This window comes from Brachyhypopomus gauderio, chromosome 7 (genome assembly GCF_052324685.1).
Source record: "Brachyhypopomus gauderio isolate BG-103 chromosome 7, BGAUD_0.2, whole genome shotgun sequence".
Lineage (NCBI taxonomy): Eukaryota > Metazoa > Chordata > Actinopteri > Gymnotiformes > Hypopomidae > Brachyhypopomus > Brachyhypopomus gauderio.
The window spans coordinates 1,177,495-1,198,313 of NC_135217.1; the positions used below are offsets into that span (position 1 = coordinate 1,177,495).

The 20,819-nt window shown below is 45.9% G+C and overlaps 2 protein-coding genes across 2 annotated transcripts in view; both read right to left on the bottom strand.

Annotated features, from left to right (window-relative positions):
* Window positions 1–1,321: 1,321 nt before the first annotated feature.
* The window catches only part of LOC143518390 (uncharacterized), a 113,976-nt gene continuing 94,478 nt past the window's right edge, over window positions 1,322–20,819 (bottom strand). The window contains exons 8-9 of the mRNA XM_077010851.1: window positions 3,513–3,584; window positions 1,322–3,402 (exon numbers count right to left, since the gene is read on the bottom strand). Of these exons, the coding sequence (XP_076866966.1) occupies window positions 2,039–3,402; window positions 3,513–3,584 (1,436 nt within the window). The 3' untranslated portion in view covers window positions 1,322–2,038. The remainder of the gene's footprint in view (window positions 3,403–3,512; window positions 3,585–20,819) is intronic.
* On the bottom strand, window positions 4,272–6,367 carry LOC143518309 (uncharacterized). Its single transcript, XM_077010750.1, has 2 exons — window positions 4,717–6,367; window positions 4,272–4,286 (listed from the first exon to the last, which is right to left on the bottom strand). Exons 1-2 carry the CDS (start codon window positions 6,304–6,306, stop codon window positions 4,272–4,274), a joined length of 1,605 nt encoding a protein of 534 aa, XP_076866865.1. The 5' UTR covers window positions 6,307–6,367.

A 20,819-nucleotide genomic window follows, 5' to 3' on the forward strand; every position in this document is an offset into this window, starting at 1 on the left:
ACAACACCTGAGGACAGACAACACCTGAACAGACAACACCTGAGCACAGACAACACATGAGGACATGCACTGAAACATCACCTGATCATTATCACATGATAATTGGCGTTGTGTTAAGTGCTCACTGTTTTCTGTATAGTGCTAATGTGCTACCCATTGTCACGTCCAGCTTCGCCCTCCTCCCTTGTCCCACCTAGCTTCTCCGTTTCCTTGGTTTCCCTTCTGTCTGCCACGCCCCTGTCCTCAGAGTTTCCACCTGTGTCTCGTTTACTTCCCTGGTTTTTGTGAATTTAGTTTCCCCTGCCCTGTGTACCCGCGTCGTACCTGCTCTATCGTGGTTCCCTGCTTATCATTTATGTTTCTCCCCTTTACCTTTCACCACGCGCTTGGTTTGTAATGTTCCTGTGCTTGTCGGCTTTATCTCGTTGTCTAGTATTCTCGTCTGACTGTATTACCCCCTCTGTGAGTAGCTTAGTCCCTTTCTGCCTTCTATGTTGTAGTTTAGTGGTTTGTTGGTTCCTTTTTAATAAATATTCATATCCTTGTGTTTGCATCACTCCTGCCTCTGACAAACGTTACACCCGTGTAATCAACAACAGTCCTGCACGCTGCTTTCATCTCTGTGTCTTGCTCACCTTGCAAAAGACATCAATGCAATAAAAGAAAATTTCAACCTTTAATTCAGTGCATTTATTCAGAGGGACAAAAATCCCCATTAAGAAATAATTCTACATAAATACGTGTGCCACAATTATTGGCACCTTTGATGTTAATACTTTATACAACCCCTTTTTGCCAAAAAGACAGCACTTAATCTTCTCCTATAACATTTCACAGAGAGAGATCTTCCACCGTTCCTCTGCACAATCTCTCTAAATCATCCTGGTTCCTGGTTCCTCTCCTATGTTCTCTCCTCTTCAGATCACCCCACAGGTCTTCAACTGGGTTAAGGTCTGGGGACTGAGGTGGCCGTGCGAGGAGTTTGATCATGTGACTGGTGAACTGTTTTTGTAGATCTGGCCACATGTTTAGGGTCATTATCTTGCTGAAAGACCCAGTGATGACCCATCTACAGCTTTTGGGCAGAGGCCACCAGATCTTGATTTAAAATGTCCTGGTTTACCAAAGAGTTCATCATGTCATGCAGCCCAATAGGGTTCCCAGGGACTTTGGAAGAGAAACAGACCCACAACCTCACCCATACTCCACCCATACTCCACCGATCCTCCCCCATACACCACCCATTCTCCCCCATACTCCACTCATCCTCTCCCATACACCACCCATACTCCACCCATACTCCACCCATTCTCCCCCATACTCCACCGATCCTCCCCCATACACCACCCATTCTCCCCCATACTCCACTCATCCTCTCCCATATACCACTCCTTCCCTTGTTCTTTGCTGGTCATTGTATGTAGCCCCATGTTTCTGAGCCTCTGTGTTTTCCACTGTTTCCTGGTGTGGTTTGAACACAGGTGCAGGTGAGGACCTCATACCCAGCAGGTAACAGCTACTAAAGCAGAGGTTGAACACCTGATTCAGCTCACGAGGGCTCAGTAGTGAACTGGTGAGGTCAGTGATGTCTGGACAGCATCAAGGAGCCCTGAATTCACCACAGTGTCACTGCTGAACTTTCACCAGGGAAGAGTTCAAATTGCAGATGAGTTTGGACATTAATGAGAGACAACCAGGTGGTGGAGGAAACAGGAATGTGTCAGTTACCTCATCTTACTGCTACTAAAACCCCACTGATGTGGACATGAAATAATCCAGTGTGACTGCCATAATGTAAAAGAACATAACACAGTATACTGTTGCCTTCCACTACAAGTGGAGTGATATACTTCTCATTTCAGTACTCATATCAGTACACTGGTACGCTGTATAATTACAGTATAATCAAAGAAAAAGATCCAGTGCAGAGAGCAGAGGAAAACGTTCACTGATCCACTGATGTCCTGTATTAACATGATAATCTCTACTACTACAAGATCATATGGAGCTGCTAAGGTTTAAAGGTCTTTGGGATCATTCATTGATCAGACAGAGTGTTTATGACTGGATCACTGAGTGTCCCCCAGAGCAGCAGTTGGGTTAACCTGCTAAACAGTCCTGTAGTGTCCTGATGACCCTGTCCTCCTGCTGGGACTCCCTCTCTGACTCCCACTCTCGTCACAGTTCTCTCATAAACCTCCTCAAGCACTGAGTGAGTCTCTCTGAGCTCTGAGAGTCTCTGTCTCAGTGTCTCCAGCTCTCTCTCCTTTTCTTCCATCTTACAATCAAAATCTTTCTGGTTCTTTGTCATGACAGTCCACATTCTCTGTTGGAGTTCAGGCATGATGATCTTCATGAGGTTCATCTCTGCCTCCACCCTGGCCTCTCCTTCATACGTCTCCATGATCTCCTCCATCTCCTGTCTGTGTCTCTCCTCCATCTCTCTCCTCTCCATCTCTCCTTTCTCTTTCAGTCTCTTCACATTTTCTTCCATTTCTGTCCTTCGCTCTACCTCTCTGTCCAGGTCTCGTTTCAGTTCTCTCTTTTTTTCTTCATCCCTTTCTTCCTTCATCTTTCTCTCCAGTTCAGTTGTTCGATCATTAAGTTGTCTGATATCTTCTTCGTATCCTTGTATCACCCCCTCTATCTTTTTCAGAGAGTCTTGCATCTCCTTTTCCAGTTTCTCTTTTATTTCTTTCTCTTCATTTGCTTTTTTCTTTTCTCTTTCCTTCATGACCTTTCTCTCCATCTCTCTGATCACAGACTCTGTTACCAGGTAGATCTCACTGCTGTAGAATATCTCTCTGTTTCCTTCCACCATCTTCTCTATCTTCTCCAGCAGCTCTGAGATCTGAGACCCATCCCCACTCTCCTTAATGTTGAGACAGTGAAACCTGTTCCCACATTTCTCCACAAGTATCTGGACCTCTTGGCTTCCTGACTGAATGAACTGTTCAGGATTTTGCTCTTCCTCACTAACAGTGAAGAGGATCATGGTGTTCCTCCAACATCTCTCTCCAAACATCTCCTCCATTTTCTCCAGCATCCCTCTCTCCTCTCCTGTAGACTGCTTCACTGGTATTACTAGGAGGAAGGCGTGGGGTCCTGGGGCAGACAGACGGACACAGAGTCCCACGTCCTGTCTCACCTCCTCCAGAGAGAGTTCAGGGCAGAACCAGTCAGGAGTGTCCACCACAGTCACCTTCCTCCCAGCCACCTCCCCCTGTCTGCTCTCACTCTGCTGGGGGAGTGTAGATGTAGCAGCCTGGCTCCTCTCCTCTCTGCCCAGGATGGTGTTTACTGCTGCACTCTTCCCAGACCCAGTCCTCCCCAGCAGCACCAGCCTGAGTTCTGGTACAGGAACCAGCACTGGAGAGTCTGGACTGGAGGATTCTAATCCCACTGGAAATTAATAAAAATAAATAATTTAACATGGATTTTTTAGTGCAATCTGGTAAATATGCTATTAGTAAATCCTTAAGGTACTATATGTAACTCTATTAATCCCGTACTCTGTGGACGACGTCCCTCAATACTGTTTCTCCTCCTGGGTGGAGCTGCTGAGTCTGAAGTCTCTCCACTCACTATAATACAGCAGAACCAGACAGAATGGAGAACACGTTATTCAGAAGGCAGAATTAACAGATGAGGATTATTAAAATAATCTGTGATAGACTATGAGGAACTATTTTCAAAGAATAACTTGTATTTGTCCTCATATCTACTATGTTAGGGTCTGTAGTATAGTAGCTGTAATACTTCAGTTGTTTCTACAGCTTAGCATGTGTAATGTGATAGTGATACATCTCATATATTACTTTACTAATTTATTACACTTTGTGAATGTGACGTTCGGGCGCAGCCAAGGACGAGACACAGAATCCTCGGTTTTTAGGACAGACGTCACTTTTAATCGAGACTGAAGTTGCGCAATAGCGCACGAGAAACATACACAGACACTCAACGTGTAGACTTTAGACAACGACGAGCACAGGACACTGCGCGAGCGCACATTAAATAGACAAACCACATTAACCCCAGGTGATTACGAGACGATTCACAGGTGAGACGGATTATCACATGACATAGCTATCACCACGAAATATCCACAGACGCAGACGATGCACGTAGACTACATAAACACACGCCCAAAAGGGAGGGGCCAGGGTCCTCAACGTGACAGTGTAATACATCATAATACATCTGTGTTAAGTTTTCTGGTCTGGTCTGCAATGGTATCATATGTCTGTTTGTGTGGCCAGTTGGTTGTTTTACTGAAGTTGTCTCTGATGACAACACCAATGATAGGACCTTTTTAAAATGCCATGTCTGAAATGTTCCCTGACCATGAGTGCTAAAACTTCACCTAGACTTTGTGTGTTTCTTGATCAAGGCAATAGATCACAAATATCCATCACAATAATAAATCTTCTTTTAATCCATATTCTTTGTTTAAATACCAAATTACTCACTGTTTGGAGGGTCCCCTTGATTGCTGTTTCTTCTCATGACTGGGACTGGTGGGTCTGGTTCTGTCCTCTCCTGCAGCTGTTTGCTTCTCTCCTTTAAAAGTCTGTCTCTCTCCTCTAGAAGTCTGTCTTTGTCCTCAACCTGCTTGTCTTTCTCCTCTAGAAGTCCATCTTTCTCCTCTAGAAGTCTGTCTCTCTCCTCTAGAAGTCTGTCTCTCTCCTCTAGATGTCTGTCTTTCTCCTCAACCTGCTTGTCTTTCTCTTCAAGCTGTTTGTTCTTTTCTGCCAGTTCAGTTTTCTGTTGTTCCAGTAGGATCATCATCTCCTGGAGTTGGCTGGTCTTCTCCTGTAGTTCCTTTCCCAGTATCTCCAGTTGGTGTTTACTGGTTTCTCCCTCTCTGACTGTGTTCTCCAGTAGTGTCTCTCTCTCACTCAACACTTCAATCAGCTCTCTCTGATTCTCCTCTAATGTCATTCTTTGTTGTCTCAGTACATCTTTAATCTCCCTGAGCTGTGTCTCCTTCTCTTCTATCGTCTTGTCCTGCAGCTGAAGGGTTTCTGAATTTTCTTTCAGAAGTCTCTCTTTCTCCTGCAGTTCTTTCTCCAGTGATTCTACATGTTTTTTACTGGTTTCTACCTCATTCACTGTGGTCTCCAGTAGTCTCTCTCTCTCTCCCAGCAGACTGGTCATATTCTCCAGTTGTGAGTCTTTCTGTGTGAGTTGATTCAGTGCATCTGCAAATCTTTCATTAGTTTCCTGTAGCAGTGCATCTCTCTGAGAAGCAGATCTGATGATCTCTAAATGTTCTTTTATAACCACATCTTTCTTTTCTAGCTCCATGTCTTTATCTTTCAGCTGTTCCTTCATCTCACTTATTTCTTTGTCTTTTTCCACAAGTCTTTGCTCCATTTCTCGCAGTTGTTTTCTGTGATTCTCCTCTAATTTCTCTGTTGTTTGTCTCAATTCATCTTTAGTCTCTCTGAGCTGTGTCTCCTTCTCTTCTATTGTCTTGTCCTTCATCTGAAGTGTATTTGTATTTTCTTTCAGAAGTCTCTCTTTCTCCTGTAGTTCCTTTCCCAGTGTCTCCAGTTGGTTTTTACTGGTTTCCACATCTTTTGCTGTGTTCTCCAGTAGTCTCTCTTTCTCCTTGACTAGTTCATTCTTCTCATTTATTATTTTATTTTGATTCTCTATTGTCTTTAAATGTCCCTCTAATTCAGTGTCTTTTTGTTTGAGTTGGTTGTTTTTCTCTTCTACAGTCTTATTTCTCTCCTCCAGTTGTTTTTCTTTGTTTTTCTCCATCTCTGACAGGTTCAGTGTCAGTGTCTCTAACTCTCTCTGTTTTTCCTCCATCCTACTATCAAACTCTTTCTGTTTCTGTGTCATAAGGGTCTGGGTAATATATACATGCAGGTTCCTGATCAGCTGTCTGTCTGTCTCTACTGCTGTAGCTGCACTCTTCTCTCTGCTCTTCATCTCCAGTCTGAAGTTCTTCACCATCTTCCTCCTCTCCTTCTGCATCCTTTTCAGCTCCTGTTCTGCCTCCTTCATCTGCTGATCTTCTCTCTCCAGTTCTCTCCTCTTCTCATCATCTCTCTCCTCTAATAACTTTTGCTCATGTTCATGTGTTTGTTGTTCATGCTGTTTTATCTTCTCCATCAGTTTCTCCACTGGTTCTGCTGAGCTCCTCAGAGCTTCCACCACAGTCCTCACTGCATCTCTCATCTCCTGCTCTTCTCTTTGTCTCATCTCCACTCTTTCTCTCACTATTCTTTCCTCCATCTCTCTCATTTCCACTCTGATCTGACTGATGCTCTCTCTCTCCTCTTGTGTCATTTCCTCTTCATCTAATTCTCCTTTACTGGGTGTTTGTTTGTCTGTTTGCTCCAGTTCAGTCTCAGTTTCCTTTAGCTGATCTTTCCATGATTTCCATCCTTCCATTAAGGACTTTAAGTTCTTCAGAGCAGGTCCAAGAATTCTGTCCTCTTTAAACTCTGAAATAACAATACGGACATTGGAGACTTTTTAGGATTATTTTACATTTTGGCACTAATGTAAATGTACACTGTAAAAATAGTAGAAAAATATCAATTCATCTGTATGTTAATTTTTAAAATATAAGTAAGTGACGTCTTGCTGTAATAATCGACATATCAAGTCAATTAACAGCATTTAACTTATAACTAAGAACAAAAACTGCTTGTGAAAAGCCATTTTGTATAAACTACAATGTAATAATAAAGTTTTAATACATCCTAACATGCTGATTTAATACATCATAACTTATTCCTGTGCAAAAGATCCTTGTCATTACAAAAGAGAAGAACATCTGGATAAACTGAACAGTGTTGAGACTGAATGACCATGTGAAGAATCTTAGAAACATCTGCATCTCCTGCTACTGAACAGGTCTCATCACTGTGAAGGCTGTAAAACACTGGTGTCCAGGTAAAGATCCTCCCTCCCCTCACTCACTTGGGGATTATGTCTAGATTACCCAGATAAAGACTGCAGTGTGAACCCTAATCCCCCTGTGAGTAAAGCTCTGAGCTCACAGCACTGTTCCCTCCAGTGGTGGAGATGTGGAGATGCTCTCTGACTCTCACTCCCTTAAAAAACTCTGATGACTAACGCCAGGAACATCAGACTCCATGGACTTCTTCTAAATTAACACTGTATTACCAAGTGTAGATTTGACAAAAACTAAATCTAAAAGCTGTTTATTAGTGTTGTTAGTATAACTCTTGACTATATTAATGTGAAATGTGAAAATATGAAATGTGCCCTATTTTGTCAATTGTGATTTTTTTTTTCACCGCAATCAAAATTTGTCCTCCGCTTTTTACCCATCTGTGCAGTTAGAACACACACACACACACTAGTGATTACTAGGGGACTGTGGTGCACACATGCCTAGAGCGGTGGGCAGCCCTAGGGGAGCAGTTGCGGTTAGGTGAAGGGCACCTCAGTCATAACCTCAGGTCTGGGAATCGAACCCACGACCCTCCGATCACAAGACAGATTCCCTACCACCAGACCATGACTGTGTGTGAGTACATGTTCATTTGTGCTGAAATTTCAGATGTTATATCCATCAATCCTTTTTGCACCTTATATTAAAGTATTTAATACTGATGTATAATAGCACAAACCCTCATAAACCCATGACTGAACCTTATAACTATCACAGTTCCAATCTTTCAATCTAGACTTAAGACTCACCTATTTAATCAAGCCTTCAGTTAATATTCCCCTTGTAAGGTGTGGGGCTCGGGGGCCCCCATACGTTGAGATTTCTGGTAATCTGAGATGTTGATGCTGTCATCCAGCTGTGTCATGGCATCACTCTAGTTGTAACAATGACTTGACTGGAAAGCAATGTCTCAGTGAGCCATGACTGTGATCACCTCTGAACTGTCAGGGTTGGACCCAGGACAGTTCCTCCGGTCGCCACAAGGAGGAGCCCGCGAGCTAGACCTGGGGGCAATCAGGCACAATAGGCTGCAGGTGTTTGCAGCCTACTTAAGGCGAGCAACTTCAGCAGTCCTTTGCTGAAGTTGTTAGTCGTATTCACGCTCGCAGCCTAAGCCAGTTACTCTCGCCTTTGTGCAGTTGCTACGTCTCTCTGTTTACTTCTGTTTCTCCCCTGAGTGTTCTCAGGTTTTGTCTCTCGTACGTTCTGTTTGTTTCTTCCCTCTCTGTCCTATGTCGGTTTGTCTACCAGTGTTCTGGTGGACAGGCTGACAGGTAATCTGGTAGAAGCTTAGGTCTTGCCTACCTAAGCTTCATCTATTTTATTTCTCCTTTTGACATGTTGAGCCGTTCTCCATGTGATTTTCGTTTTCCCGTTTTTTCTTAAGACGCGTTGTATTCCCTTCCGCGTGTTTTTGTTTGTTTACTTACCTGGTCTATACTCACGTTGAGTTTCTCCGTGTAGTTCTTCTGTTGTTCCCTCTGGGTTTTTTGTTTTCGTTTTCCCGCTGTCGCGGAGGTTTCTGTTTGGCTGTTTTTTGCCTTTTGCTTTTAGTGGGTTTGCACTTGAGTCCTACACTCCTCGAAACCAGCGCGACACCACCGTGTTCGGGGGTGCCTCGTTACAGAACAACTTCAGCCAGTTATGGACTCAGCTAACCCAGCTGCCGACGAGGTGCGGAATGCAGGCTATCGGCAGGCACGAGCTAGCATTACAAGAGATACACACCCAGCTCCAGGCTATCACCCTCGCGGTTCAAAAGCCAGATCAGCCTGTTGCGGCTCCCAGCCCTCTCGTTTCCTCCGGGGCTGTCGGGCTGCCTGCCGACTCCCGTGCCGAACCCGCTTTGCCCGCTCCGGCGCGTTACAGCGGGGATCCCGACGAATGTAGGGGGTTTTTATTGCAGTGCTCCCTGATCTTTGAGCAGCAGCCATCCCGTTTTCCTACCGAACGTGCCAAGGTGGCCTATGTCATGGCGTTGCTGTCAGGGAAAGCGCTGCGGTGGGCTACACCGGTGTGGGAGAACCAACCGGACATCTGTTCCTCTTTTGAGCGATTCTCTCGGGCTATGCGGCAGACGTTCTTTCATCCGGCTTCTGGGGGTATGGTCGCGTCTAAACTCTTGCGTTTACGGCAGGGCAGATCAACGGTGGCAGAATACTCTCTAGACTTCCGCACACTGGCGGCGGAGAGTGATTGGGGTTCAGAGGCGCTGGGGGCTATTTACATAGAGGGATTGAGTGAAGAGATAAAGGACGAACTGTCCCTCAGAGAGCCTCCCAGTGGTCTGGACGATGCTATAGAACTCACCATTAGGTTGGATAACCGGTTACGGGATCGTAAACAACACCGCCGTTTGTTTGCACCACCCAGCACTAAGTCAGTGTCTCCTGTGCGCAAGACCACTCACGGGGAAGGCGAGGCATCTGAACAGCCCATGCAGTTAGGGCACACTCGCCTCTCCCGTCAGGAAAGACAAACCCGCTTAAGGGAGGGTAAATGTCTTTATTGCGGCCGGGCTGATCACAGAATCGCAGAGTGTCCCGAGTTACAGGGAAAAGGGCAGACCCGTCGGTGAACGGGGTTGCACCGACGGGTCATGGCGCTTATTTCCCCACCTGCGGTCTGATGCCCCACGTAGTGGTCTCGTGGAGGGGTTCAGACGAACACCGGGTTTTAGCTCTCGTTGACTCTGGGGCTACTGGCAATTTCATTGACTCCGCCCTCGTAGCCTCTCTCTCCATACCTCTGGTTCCTTTAGAAAAACCCCTCTCGGTGTCTGCTGTGGATGGCAGGTTGCTCACCTCAGGGGATATAACCCACCAAACCGTCCCTCTAACAGTGACGATAGGGAACCATCATGAAACCCTCACCCCTTATGTCATCGCTGCGCCCAAACTGCAGCTGATTTTGGGGTTTCCCTGGCTCCAACGCCACAACCCTGACATTGATTGGCTCAATTTATCTATCAATCGTTGGAGCAAAGTGTGTGAACAGTCGTGCTTGGCGCCCCACTGCAGTAAACCCGGGGAAAGCCAAGAAAGAATAGCAGGCTTGGAGAAAGTCCCTGCTGTTTACCATGACCTTATAGACGTTTTTAGCAAGCGCAAAGCAGGCTTCCTACCCCCGCATAGAGCCTGCGACATTGCCATCAACCTCTTACCTGGTACCACTCCCCCTAGGGGTCGTTTGTTTTCCTTGGCGTTGCCTGAACGCAAGGCTATGGAGTCCTACATTCAGGAAGCGCTCGCTGCTGGTACCATCCGTCCCTCTACCTCTCCCGCAGGTGCCGGGTTCTTCTTTGTAGGGAAAAAGGATGGGGGCCTTCGCCCTTGCATAGATTACAGGGGAATAAATAAGATCACCATCAAAGACCGCCACCCCTTGCCACTCATGTCTTCCGCCTTCGAGGCCCTTCAACGGGCGACGGTCTTCACTAAGTTAGACCTTAGAAGTGCGTACAATCTGTTGCGAGTCAGAGAAGGCGACGAATGGAAAACCGCCTTCAATACACCCTCTGGGCATTACGAGTATTTAGTCATGCCGTTTGGGCTCATGAACGCACCCGCGGCTTTCCAGCGGTTCGTAAACGGTGTCCTTAGAGAGACTCTAGATGATTACGCCTACGTCTACCTTGACGATATTTTAATATATAGCTGTACCGTTCAAGAACACCAGCAACACGTACGCCGCGTCCTCCAGTTGTTACTAGAGAACCATCTCTATGTAAAACTGGAGAAGTCCCTGTTCCACGTCTCCGAGGTAGCCTTCTTGGGGTTCATCGTTGCCAAGGGTCAACTGGCTATGGAACCCGCCAAGATCAAAGCTGTGACTCAATGGCCCGTGCCCACGTCCGTTCGTTTAGTCCAACGCTTCCTGGGATTTGCCAATTTTTACAGGCGGTTTATTAGGGGTTTTGGCTCTCTTGCTGCTCCGCTCTCGGCCCTCACTAGCAAGAAATTGGGGAAGTTCACCTGGACCCCGGAAGCCCAGAAGGCGTTTGAGACACTGAAGGGTCTTTTTACCAGTGCTCCGGTGCTACGGGTTCCTGATCCTGAGCTCCCTTTCATTGTCGAAACCGACGCCTCTGATTTGGGCGTTGGGGCTGTTCTCTCACAGAGGGTCGGGGACCCTCCTAAGCTGCATCCCTGCGCCTATTTTTCGCACCGGTTCACCCCTACGGAGAGGCGGTACGACGTAGGGGACAAAGAACTCCTGGCCGTTAAAATGGCTTTAGAGGAGTGGCGGCACTGGCTGGAGGGAGCCCGCCACCCTTTCCTGGTCTGGTCGGACCACAAAAACCTGACATATCTCCAGCAGGCCAAGCGCCTCAATGCCAGACAGGCCAGATGGGCTCTGTTTTTTAGTCGCTTTGATTTTACTTTGTCATACCGTCCCGGCTCTAAGAACATGAAGCCCGACGCTTTGTCTCGTCAGTGGGAGCCGCCTCTCATTGACAGTCCGCCTGAAACTGTGCTTCCCCCAGGAGTAGTTGTTGCACCCATCCGGTGGGGAATCGAAAAGACAGTTCAGGACGAACTCGCCAACGAACCCGGCCCTAGCGGTGTTCCTCCTGGCTGTCTCTATGTTCCCTCGACCGCCCGGCGTAAGGTTCTCTTGTGGGGACACACCGAACGATACGCAGCACACCCCGGTGCTAGGCGGACCACCGAACTAATAAAGAGAAGGTTTTGGTGGCCCGCAATGGATCAGGAGATCCGTGACTTCGTGGCCTCCTGCGAGGTGTGTAACCGAAGCAAGGCGCCTCGTAGCAAGCCCAGGGGGCTGTTGCGTCCTTTACCCACGCCCTCCAGACCGTGGTCTCATATCGCCTTAGACTTTGTCACCGGGCTTCCGTCTTCTAAGGGGTTAACCACCATTCTAGTAGTTGTCGACAGATTCTCTAAATTCAGCAAGTTCATCGGTCTGCCCAAGCTGCCCTCCGCCCGGGAGACCGCGTCTCTCTTGCTGCTTCACATCGTCCGCAACTATGGGTTTCCTCAAGACGTGGTGTCCGATAGAGGACCCCAGTTCGCTAGCAGCTTTTGGAAAGCATTCCTGACCCTCGTCGGCGCTTCCGCTAGCCTGTCTTCAGGTTTCCACCCCCAGTCTAACGGTCAGACCGAGCGTGTTAACCAGGACCTGGAGCAGACCCTCAGGTGCCTGGCATCCGCTAACCCTGCCTCCTGGGCTGACCACCTGTTGTGGGCTGAGTACGCCCACAACACGCTGTGGCATTTGGCTCTGGGCATGTCGCCCTTTGAGTGCTTATTCGGGTATGCCCCTCCGCTGTTTGCCGATCACGAGCAGGCCGTGGCTGTGCCTTCCGCTAGGGCTCAGTTCCGGCGCTGCCGCAAGGCTTGGTCGCGTGCCCGCTCGGCCCTGTTGAAGGCCTCCTCTGCCTATTGCCGCAGCGCCAACAGGCATCGTCTCCCGGCGCTGTCTTTTCGTCCTGGTCAGCGGGTGTGGTTGGCGGCGGGTAACTTGCCGGTTCGGGGTGGCACCAAGAAACTGGCTCCTCGCTTCCTGGGCCCGTTTAAGGTCGACCGTCGAATCAACCCGGTCACCTACCGTTTGGTCCTCCCTCCGTCCATGCGTGTCCACCCGGTGTTTCACGTGTCCCTTCTCCGGCCGTACTTGTGTGGTTCTTCTCCCGCCCCGGCTCCTCCTGCGCCTCGTATGGTTGGTGGGGGTCCGGTTTATACGGTGCGGCGTCTTTTGGACATCCGTCGGGTCAGGGGGCGGGACCAATTCCTGGTGGATTGGGAGGGTTACGGGCCTGAGGAGCGGTCTTGGGTTCCCAGGGCTCGCATCCTGGATCCTTCTCTGATTGCTGCCTTCTATCGCGACAGGGCTGTTGCCCTGGGCCCGCGAGGTCTCGGGCCTAGAGGGGGGGATTCTGTCAGGGTTGGACCCAGGACAGTTCCTCCGGTCGCCACAAGGAGGAGCCCGCGAGCTAGACCTGGGGGCAATCAGGCACAATAGGCTGCAGGTGTTTGCAGCCTACTTAAGGCGAGCAACTTCAGCAGTCCTTTGCTGAAGTTGTTAGTCGTATTCACGCTCGCAGCCTAAGCCAGTTACTCTCGCCTTTGTGCAGTTGCTACGTCTCTCTGTTTACTTCTGTTTCTCCCCTGAGTGTTCTCAGGTTTTGTCTCTCGTACGTTCTGTTTGTTTCTTCCCTCTCTGTTCTATGTCGGTTTGTCTACCAGTGTTCTGGTGGACAGGCTGACAGGTAATCTGGTAGAAGCTTAGGTCTTGCCTACCTAAGCTTCATCTATTTTATTTCTCCTTTTGACATGTTGAGCCGTTCTCCATGTGATTTTCGTTTTCCCGTTTTTTCTTAAGACGCGTTGTATTCCCTTCCGCGTGTTTTTGTTTGTTTACTTACCTGGTCTATACTCACGTTGAGTTTCTCCGTGTAGTTCTTCTGTTGTTCCCTCTGGGTTTTTTGTTTTCGTTTTCCCGCTGTCGCGGAGGTTTCTGTTTGGCTGTTTTTTGCCTTTTGCTTTTAGTGGGTTTGCACTTGAGTCCTACACTCCTCGAAACCAGCGCGACACCACCGTGTTCGGGGGTGCCTCGTTACATGAACCCCTCCCTTTAGTTATGCTGCTATAGATTAGCCTGCCGGAGCCACATGCTGTTCACTGGCACATGAGCTATGTACATTTAAATCAATGGTGGTTTAAATGTCCACTCAGTCCATTTTGTCTATCTTTTTGCATGCTTCTACTCAAGACGATTGCATGCAAGCACCTACAAGCACCTGGGAGATTGTCTGGCTTGCTGGTGGATGTACCGATGCCGGGGTTGGATGTGCCATTTCTGCAAGAGGACGTGCTGATGCTAGCTCCTATCAGAGGCCCCCCACCTGCACCAAAGGGACTGTGACTACTTGGCCAGGCAACAAGAACCTTAACTTGTATGGTAGAACTGTAGAACCACCCTGCACACCACAGACTTGTGCTAATGGGCCGCCCAATGGAGGATGGGTTCCCTTTTGAGTCTTGGTCCTCCCGAGGTTTCTTCCTATTCCCCACCATCATAGGGAGTTTTTCCTTGCCACTGTCGCCTTTGGCTTGCTAATTATGGATCTGGACCCATACGATTGTAAAGCTGCTTTGTGACAGTGGTTATATCCACACCATAAACTACAGTGGTTACAACCACACTATAAACTAGTGGTTATAACCACAATATAAACTACAGTAGTTATAACCACACTATAAGCTAGTGATCATAACCCAAATGAATAAAATCCCATGGTACTAAAGTTCTTATTTTCCTCCTCACCAGTCAGCAGAGCAGATTCATCCATTTTCATTCTCTCCTCTTCTGTCCATCTTCTGTCTCCCTGTGGAAGTGAATTAAACAGAGTGAAGGGTCCATGATGTCATACTGTGTGTTATATGAAGGACCAGTGTGGATTATTGAGAGCTGATATTATTAAGAGTGGAGACCCTGCTGACTGTAGCTGCTGTAAACTGATACTGTGTTTGGTAGCACACAGTCAGAATACAGTCAGCTGAGGAACACAGTCAAAGTACAGACTGATCAATTTTACAATGTGTGATATTAAACCTGTAATAAATCACACAGTTCTGTGGTAATGTGGGTGTATTAAACCTGTAATAAATCACACAGTTCTGTGGTAATGTGGGTGTATTAAACCTGTGATAAATCACACAGCTCTGTGGTAATGTGGGTGTATTGAACCTGTAATAAATCACACAGTTCTGTGGTAATGTGGGTGTATTAAACAGGTGTAAATAAACAGATTAAATCATCCTCCTGTGTGTTACTCTGGTTTGTACTGTGTGTGTGAGACTAGTTTCTGAGTGTAGGTCCATGACTCTCTGATGTGTGAGTTGAGCTGTTTCCCTGATAAACTGAACCTCTAACAGAATAAAGGACTGATGGAGGCAGCCAGGGGTGGAGCTACTGCAGGGGCAGAGGGGGCAGTTGTGTCCAGACTGGGGGGTAAAGGGGCTCCTACTGTTACCCCATCATTCCTACTGCTGTACCTGTTATAATGGGCCTGTATGTACAATGGGAACAGCTTCACTGACACACCCAGACTGTGGTAGTCATGGTAACTACAAGCTTCTGCCATCAGGGCAGAGGGACGTGAACTAAAAGCCTCGTGGTCAGACAGCAGCTCATGATCTCCAGCAGCTGCAGTAGAGCTGAAGGGACATTAGTGAGATCAGAGAGAGAAAGGAGAGAGTTCAGGAGTGTGGCCCTGTTCACCAGTATCACCACAACACTCACCAACACCACCCAGATGAAAGAGGAAATGTCACATCCTGATATATTTATACAACCTTCTGCATTTCATTCACTACAAAATGATGCTTTTGTACATTTACATTTTGAAGGAGGAGCCAGATGCAGATGCAGCAACACAAAATGTTTATTCAAATATGTAAAACAGGGAGAAAGACTGTGTAAGAAGACAGGAAGACAAGACCAGCTCAGTCTCTAAGATTCTAGTGATGTTCAACGTGAAGCACTGAACTCAGACACCTGTGGGGATTAAATGGGAGAGACATAAATGAGGTTCAGGTGTATATTATTTAATCCACGGGTGATTAAGAGCAGGGGTGTGGTTAAGTGTTGTGATTGACATGTGAGCAGTGATGCCGGTAACGCGTTACTTAGTAACGCGTTACTGTAGTCGGACTACTTTTTTCAGTAACGAGTAGTCTAACGCAACTACTATTTAAAAACTAGTAGTCAGATTAAAGTTACTTATCTAAAACATCGTGCGTTACTATTTCTGCATTTCGGGGGAACGTAAGTTATATTTATTCATTCTTATTTTTTGGCTACACGTTTCTTACGCGGTTACGTCATCTCTGCTCTGCGGCGCCAAAGTCAGATGGAAGGAGAGGTTCGCCTTTAGCAGCTGGAAATACAGGCATTATTTTGATTTTATTTCGGCTAAGGAAGACAACATTAAGGTCCGTTGTACACTCTGTCCTGGCGACAGAGTGCTGTCTACTTTCAAAAACACAACGTCAAACCTGAAAAAAAAAACCGGGGCTTGGCGGCGAACGTAAATTGTTACCGGGCGGGGTGTAAAATGGACTAAATTCAGTATTATATCGCGATCTATCGATCGCCGGTGGTTGGCGCCAGATCGAACTAGTAACTCATTGAATCATAGATGTGGATCAGAGGTAAATAAACTAGATTTTTTTTCGTGAGATATCGGCCTGAGATATCGGAAGTGTGGCGTGTAAGCGTGTGAAGACAGTCAAATGTGTGTGTCTCAATGCGTGAGAGTTGGCAACCCTGTAAGTGGGCGGAGTTGAACAGAAAGACTGTCTTATTTATTTATTTAAAAAACATGTAAGCCTATTTCAAGAAAAAGTTTACAAATGCCAGTGTCATTTTTGATGTTCCGGTTAAAATACATGTCAATAAAGTGAGTATTGGCAGAACTGGTAGTCATTTTCATGTTATAGGGGCGGGGGATCAGCCTCTGCTGAAAGTAACTAAAAGTAATCTAACTTAGTTACTTTTAAAAGCAAGTAGTCAGTAACTTAACTGAGTTACTTTTTAAAGAAGTAGTCAGTAGTCAGTAGTCGGATTACTGTTTAAAAGTAACTATGGCAACACTGCATGTGAGTGATTGCTGGATGCACACAAGTCAAGGTGTCACATTTACTATTGACATCAATGAAATAAAATAATACATTTTTATTAAAAACAATACTAAAACAGCCTGTAATGTATGTCGGAGGCAGGAGTGATGCAAACGCAAGTTAATGAATATTTATTAAAAAAGAACCAACAAAACGCTAGACTACAACATAGAAGACAGAGAGGGATAACAATCAGATGGGAGTACGAGACAACTAGATAAAGACGACAAGTACAGGATCATAAACTAAACGTAGAACTAAAGGCTAAGGGAGAACCATAATATGACCAAGGGAGCAGTGACTAAAGGAAGAGAGAAGAGAAACAAAACCAGACAAGGAACGGGAGACTTAATGAGACTACAACTGAACACAACGTAAATGAATAAGCAAACTAGAATAGTGAGCAATACAACTAGAGTTTAGCATAATCGATAGGTAAACAAACCACAAAACAAATGATAAATGAGACAGACTACATGGAGCAGAGCAGAAGGGCAACAGAACTAACAGTAGCAACCAGAGATCAAACTAGGAACATGAATCAGGCAAATCGAGAAACAGGGAAGACTCACGTACAATGACCAACGAGGGTAGACAGGGGAAACTAAATACACAAAACCCAGGGAAGTAAACGAGACACAGGTGGAAAACTGAGGATGGGGGCGTGGCAGACAGGAGGGAAACCAAGGAAACGGGGAAAATAGGCGGGACTAGGGAGGAGGGCGGAGCTGGACGTGACAGCCTATTAAGGAAATGTGCTGTGCTTAGAATAGTGTGGTTGTCATGGTGCACCAGTCTCAGCCAGACACGCCCACTGATTCTCACACACACACACGCACACAAAAAAAAAACTCCACTAGATCACTCAAACCTCCCTCCCTCCCCCACCATCACAGTGCTTACCTGTAAGATGATGACGTTACCCAACCGACGAGATTCTGAGCAGGAAAAAGTCAGAAACAAAGTAAATAATGAGAGAAACGTTCAGGTTGAATAACATGTACCTGTAACTTTAGCTCTTTAATAATAATTATAAAATCATGTCCTTCACGGACTAGTATACAAATGAGAGTGATCAAACTCCTGTTATTTAAATATTATATTAAAGTAAATGACTCTTACACAAATGTCTCATTATAAGTGATCTGAATCACACTGTCATGCGTGTGATTAGAGATAATCAGGTAAATCTGTGAATAAACTTTGATTCTTAGCATCACAGTGTCAAACTGGGTGAAAACTGTTTGTGTGATATTGTTAATAAACCAGGTGACAGTATGATAAATATTCTCCCAGCATCACAGTGTGTTGTGTTCACTACACTATGGACATGATGAGCTGTACTCTACTCTGGACACACAGTGTGGCCACTTATATTTAATCTACAGAATAAAAGGTTTATTCATGCAGAGAATCACAGAACACCACAGAACACCACAGAACATCATAGAACACCACAGAACATCACAGAACATCATAGAACACCACAGAACACCACAGAACATCATAGAACACCACAGAACACCACAGAACATCATAGAACACCACAGAACATCATAGAACACCACAGAACACCACAGAACATCATAGAACACCACAGAACACCACAGAACATCACAGAACATCACAGAATATCACAGTCCTGCTTCTCTCATACTCACTTTTTGTTCTGAGCTGTAAAAGTGAATGACAGTGTGAGATTTTCATTCAGCAGGTCGTGTGTCACCTGCTGCCTTCCACAGAACAACTATAGTGTATAACAGTCTCATATGGTGTTATACATGGTACCATGGTAACATTACTTCTATAACATGGTTTATATAAATATTCTTTCAACATTTCATAATTTACTGAGGTCTAGATTAGTCAGTCATTATTCAGTACTACACACCACTGCTGTTCACTCAGAGTCATTATTCAGTACTACACACCACTGCTGTTCACTCAGAGTCATTATTCAGTACTACACACCACTGCTCTTCACTCAGAGTCATTATTCAGTACTACACACCACTACTGTTCACTGTCATTATTCAGTACTACACACCACTGCTGTTCACTCAGAGTCATTATTCAGTACTACACACTACCGCTGTTCACTGTCATTATTCAGTACTACACACCACTGCTGTTCACTGTCATTATTCAGTACTACACACTACCGCTGTTCACTGTCATTATTCAATACTACACACCACTGCTGTTCACCCAGAGTCATTATTCAGTACTACACACTACAGCTGTTCACTGTCATTATTCAGTACTACACACCACTGCTGTTCACCCAGAGTCATTACTCAGTACTACACACCACTACAGTTCACTCAGTGACCATGTAAGAAACAGTCACAGATGTGTGCTCAGTAAAACTTTAGAGCCTGCAGCAAGAGCCCCTTTGGAGAGTATTAAGACCTCTGCTCCATTGGAACTTGTGTGGATTGATTTTTGGTCAGCTGAGGACAACAACAACAACTCTGTAGATATTTTGGTGATCTCTGATCACTTCACTAAGTTGGCACATGCATTTTGAAGACCAAACTGCACGGACAGTTGCAAAGAAGCTTTGGGATGATTTTTTTTTGTCAGAAGCCTCTCAGTAGTCAGAGTGTTTACACACCACATGAATATTACATTACAGTGTGTGTGAGTTCACTCTCTCATTAATGGATTAAACATTTACATATGTAATGAGTATTTGAATAAAATCTCTTAACATCACAGAGAAGAAAAAAAAATTATTTACTTACCATAAGGCCAGGATCTGTGTAAACAAGAGAAGGGGACCCAATGTTAGATGAAACAGCACAATAAATACTTTAACACAACTTCTCCCAGTCCTTCTGTTATCAGGACTCACGTCTCCTGGTATCTTAGATTAGTTTAGATTCTGGCCTGTCAAAAACACCCAGTGCATGAATCCTATGTTGGGGCCTGATTAGCTACACAGTGTATCTACAACTGCTTTACAAGTCAAACATTTGATTAGGGGAGCACAAGAAGCTCCGCCCCTTTCTCCATTATAAGTGAGCTGTTATAAACCAGTTTAAGTCCTGGCGTTCACACCTGCTCTCTGTTTAACTCCAGTATGGTGTGGAGAAGGAGGTCCACTAGATTCTTCTCTTCATGATGTCCAGCAGTGTGATGGAAGAGTGGAGTTGGGCCTCCACACCAAGTCATTTTAAACTACTGTGCAGCAACTGTGGAAAAGGAGCTGCAGTCCTGGTTTCTCTTTCTGTTGGAGGAGATCTGCTGCTATTGTGGATCTCCAGAAACATTCAGCTCTTCAGTCTCCATTAATGTCTGAGGTCATCAAAAGTCTTTTCATCAGTCCCCATCTGCTTTGTATGCAGCTGTGTGTAAAGACTCTGGGAGCTGAAGCTGATTCAGAGAGTATCTGCTTCACAATCACCTCACCTGAAGTGAATTCTTCTACCACACTGTTTACATGGAAATGTTTAGAACAGTCTCATACCAGTTTTATGTAAATGTTTATAGTGTTATACCAGTTTATTTCAGTCAGTGTGTCTTAGGTCTTTTTCAGAATGTGAAATGTAAAACATTTATGTTGTTCTGCTCATCCAGCTGTGTTGTGCTGGGTCATAGTTCACATCCAGCTGTGTTGTGCTGAGTCATAGTTCACATCCAGCTGTGTTGTGCTGGGTTATAGTTCACATCCAGCTGTGTTGTGCTGGGTCATAGTTCACATCCAGCTGTGTTGTGCTGGGTCATAGTTCACATCCAGCTGTGTTGTGCTGGGTCATAGTTCACATCCAGCTGTGTTGTGCTGGGTCATAGTTCACATCCAGCTGTGTTGTGCTGGGTCATAGTTCACATCCAGCTGTGTTGTGCTGGGTCATAGTTCACATCCAGCTGTGTTGTGCTGGGTCATAGTTCACATCCAGCTGTGTTGTGCTGGGTCATAGTTCACATCCAGCTGTGTTGTGCTGGGTCATAGTTCACATCCAGCTGTGTTGTGCTGGGTCATAGTTCACATCCAGGTGTGTTGTGCTGGGTCATAGTTCACATCCAGGTGTGTTGTGCTGGGTCATAGTTCACATCCAGGTGTGTTGTGCTGGGTCATAGTTCACATCCAGCTGTGTTGTGCTGGGTCATAGTTCACATCCAGCTGTGTTGTGCTGGGTCATAGTTCACATCCAGCTGTGTTGTGCTGGGTCATAGTTCACATCCAGCTGTGGTGTGCTGGGTCATAGTTCACATCCAGCTGTGTT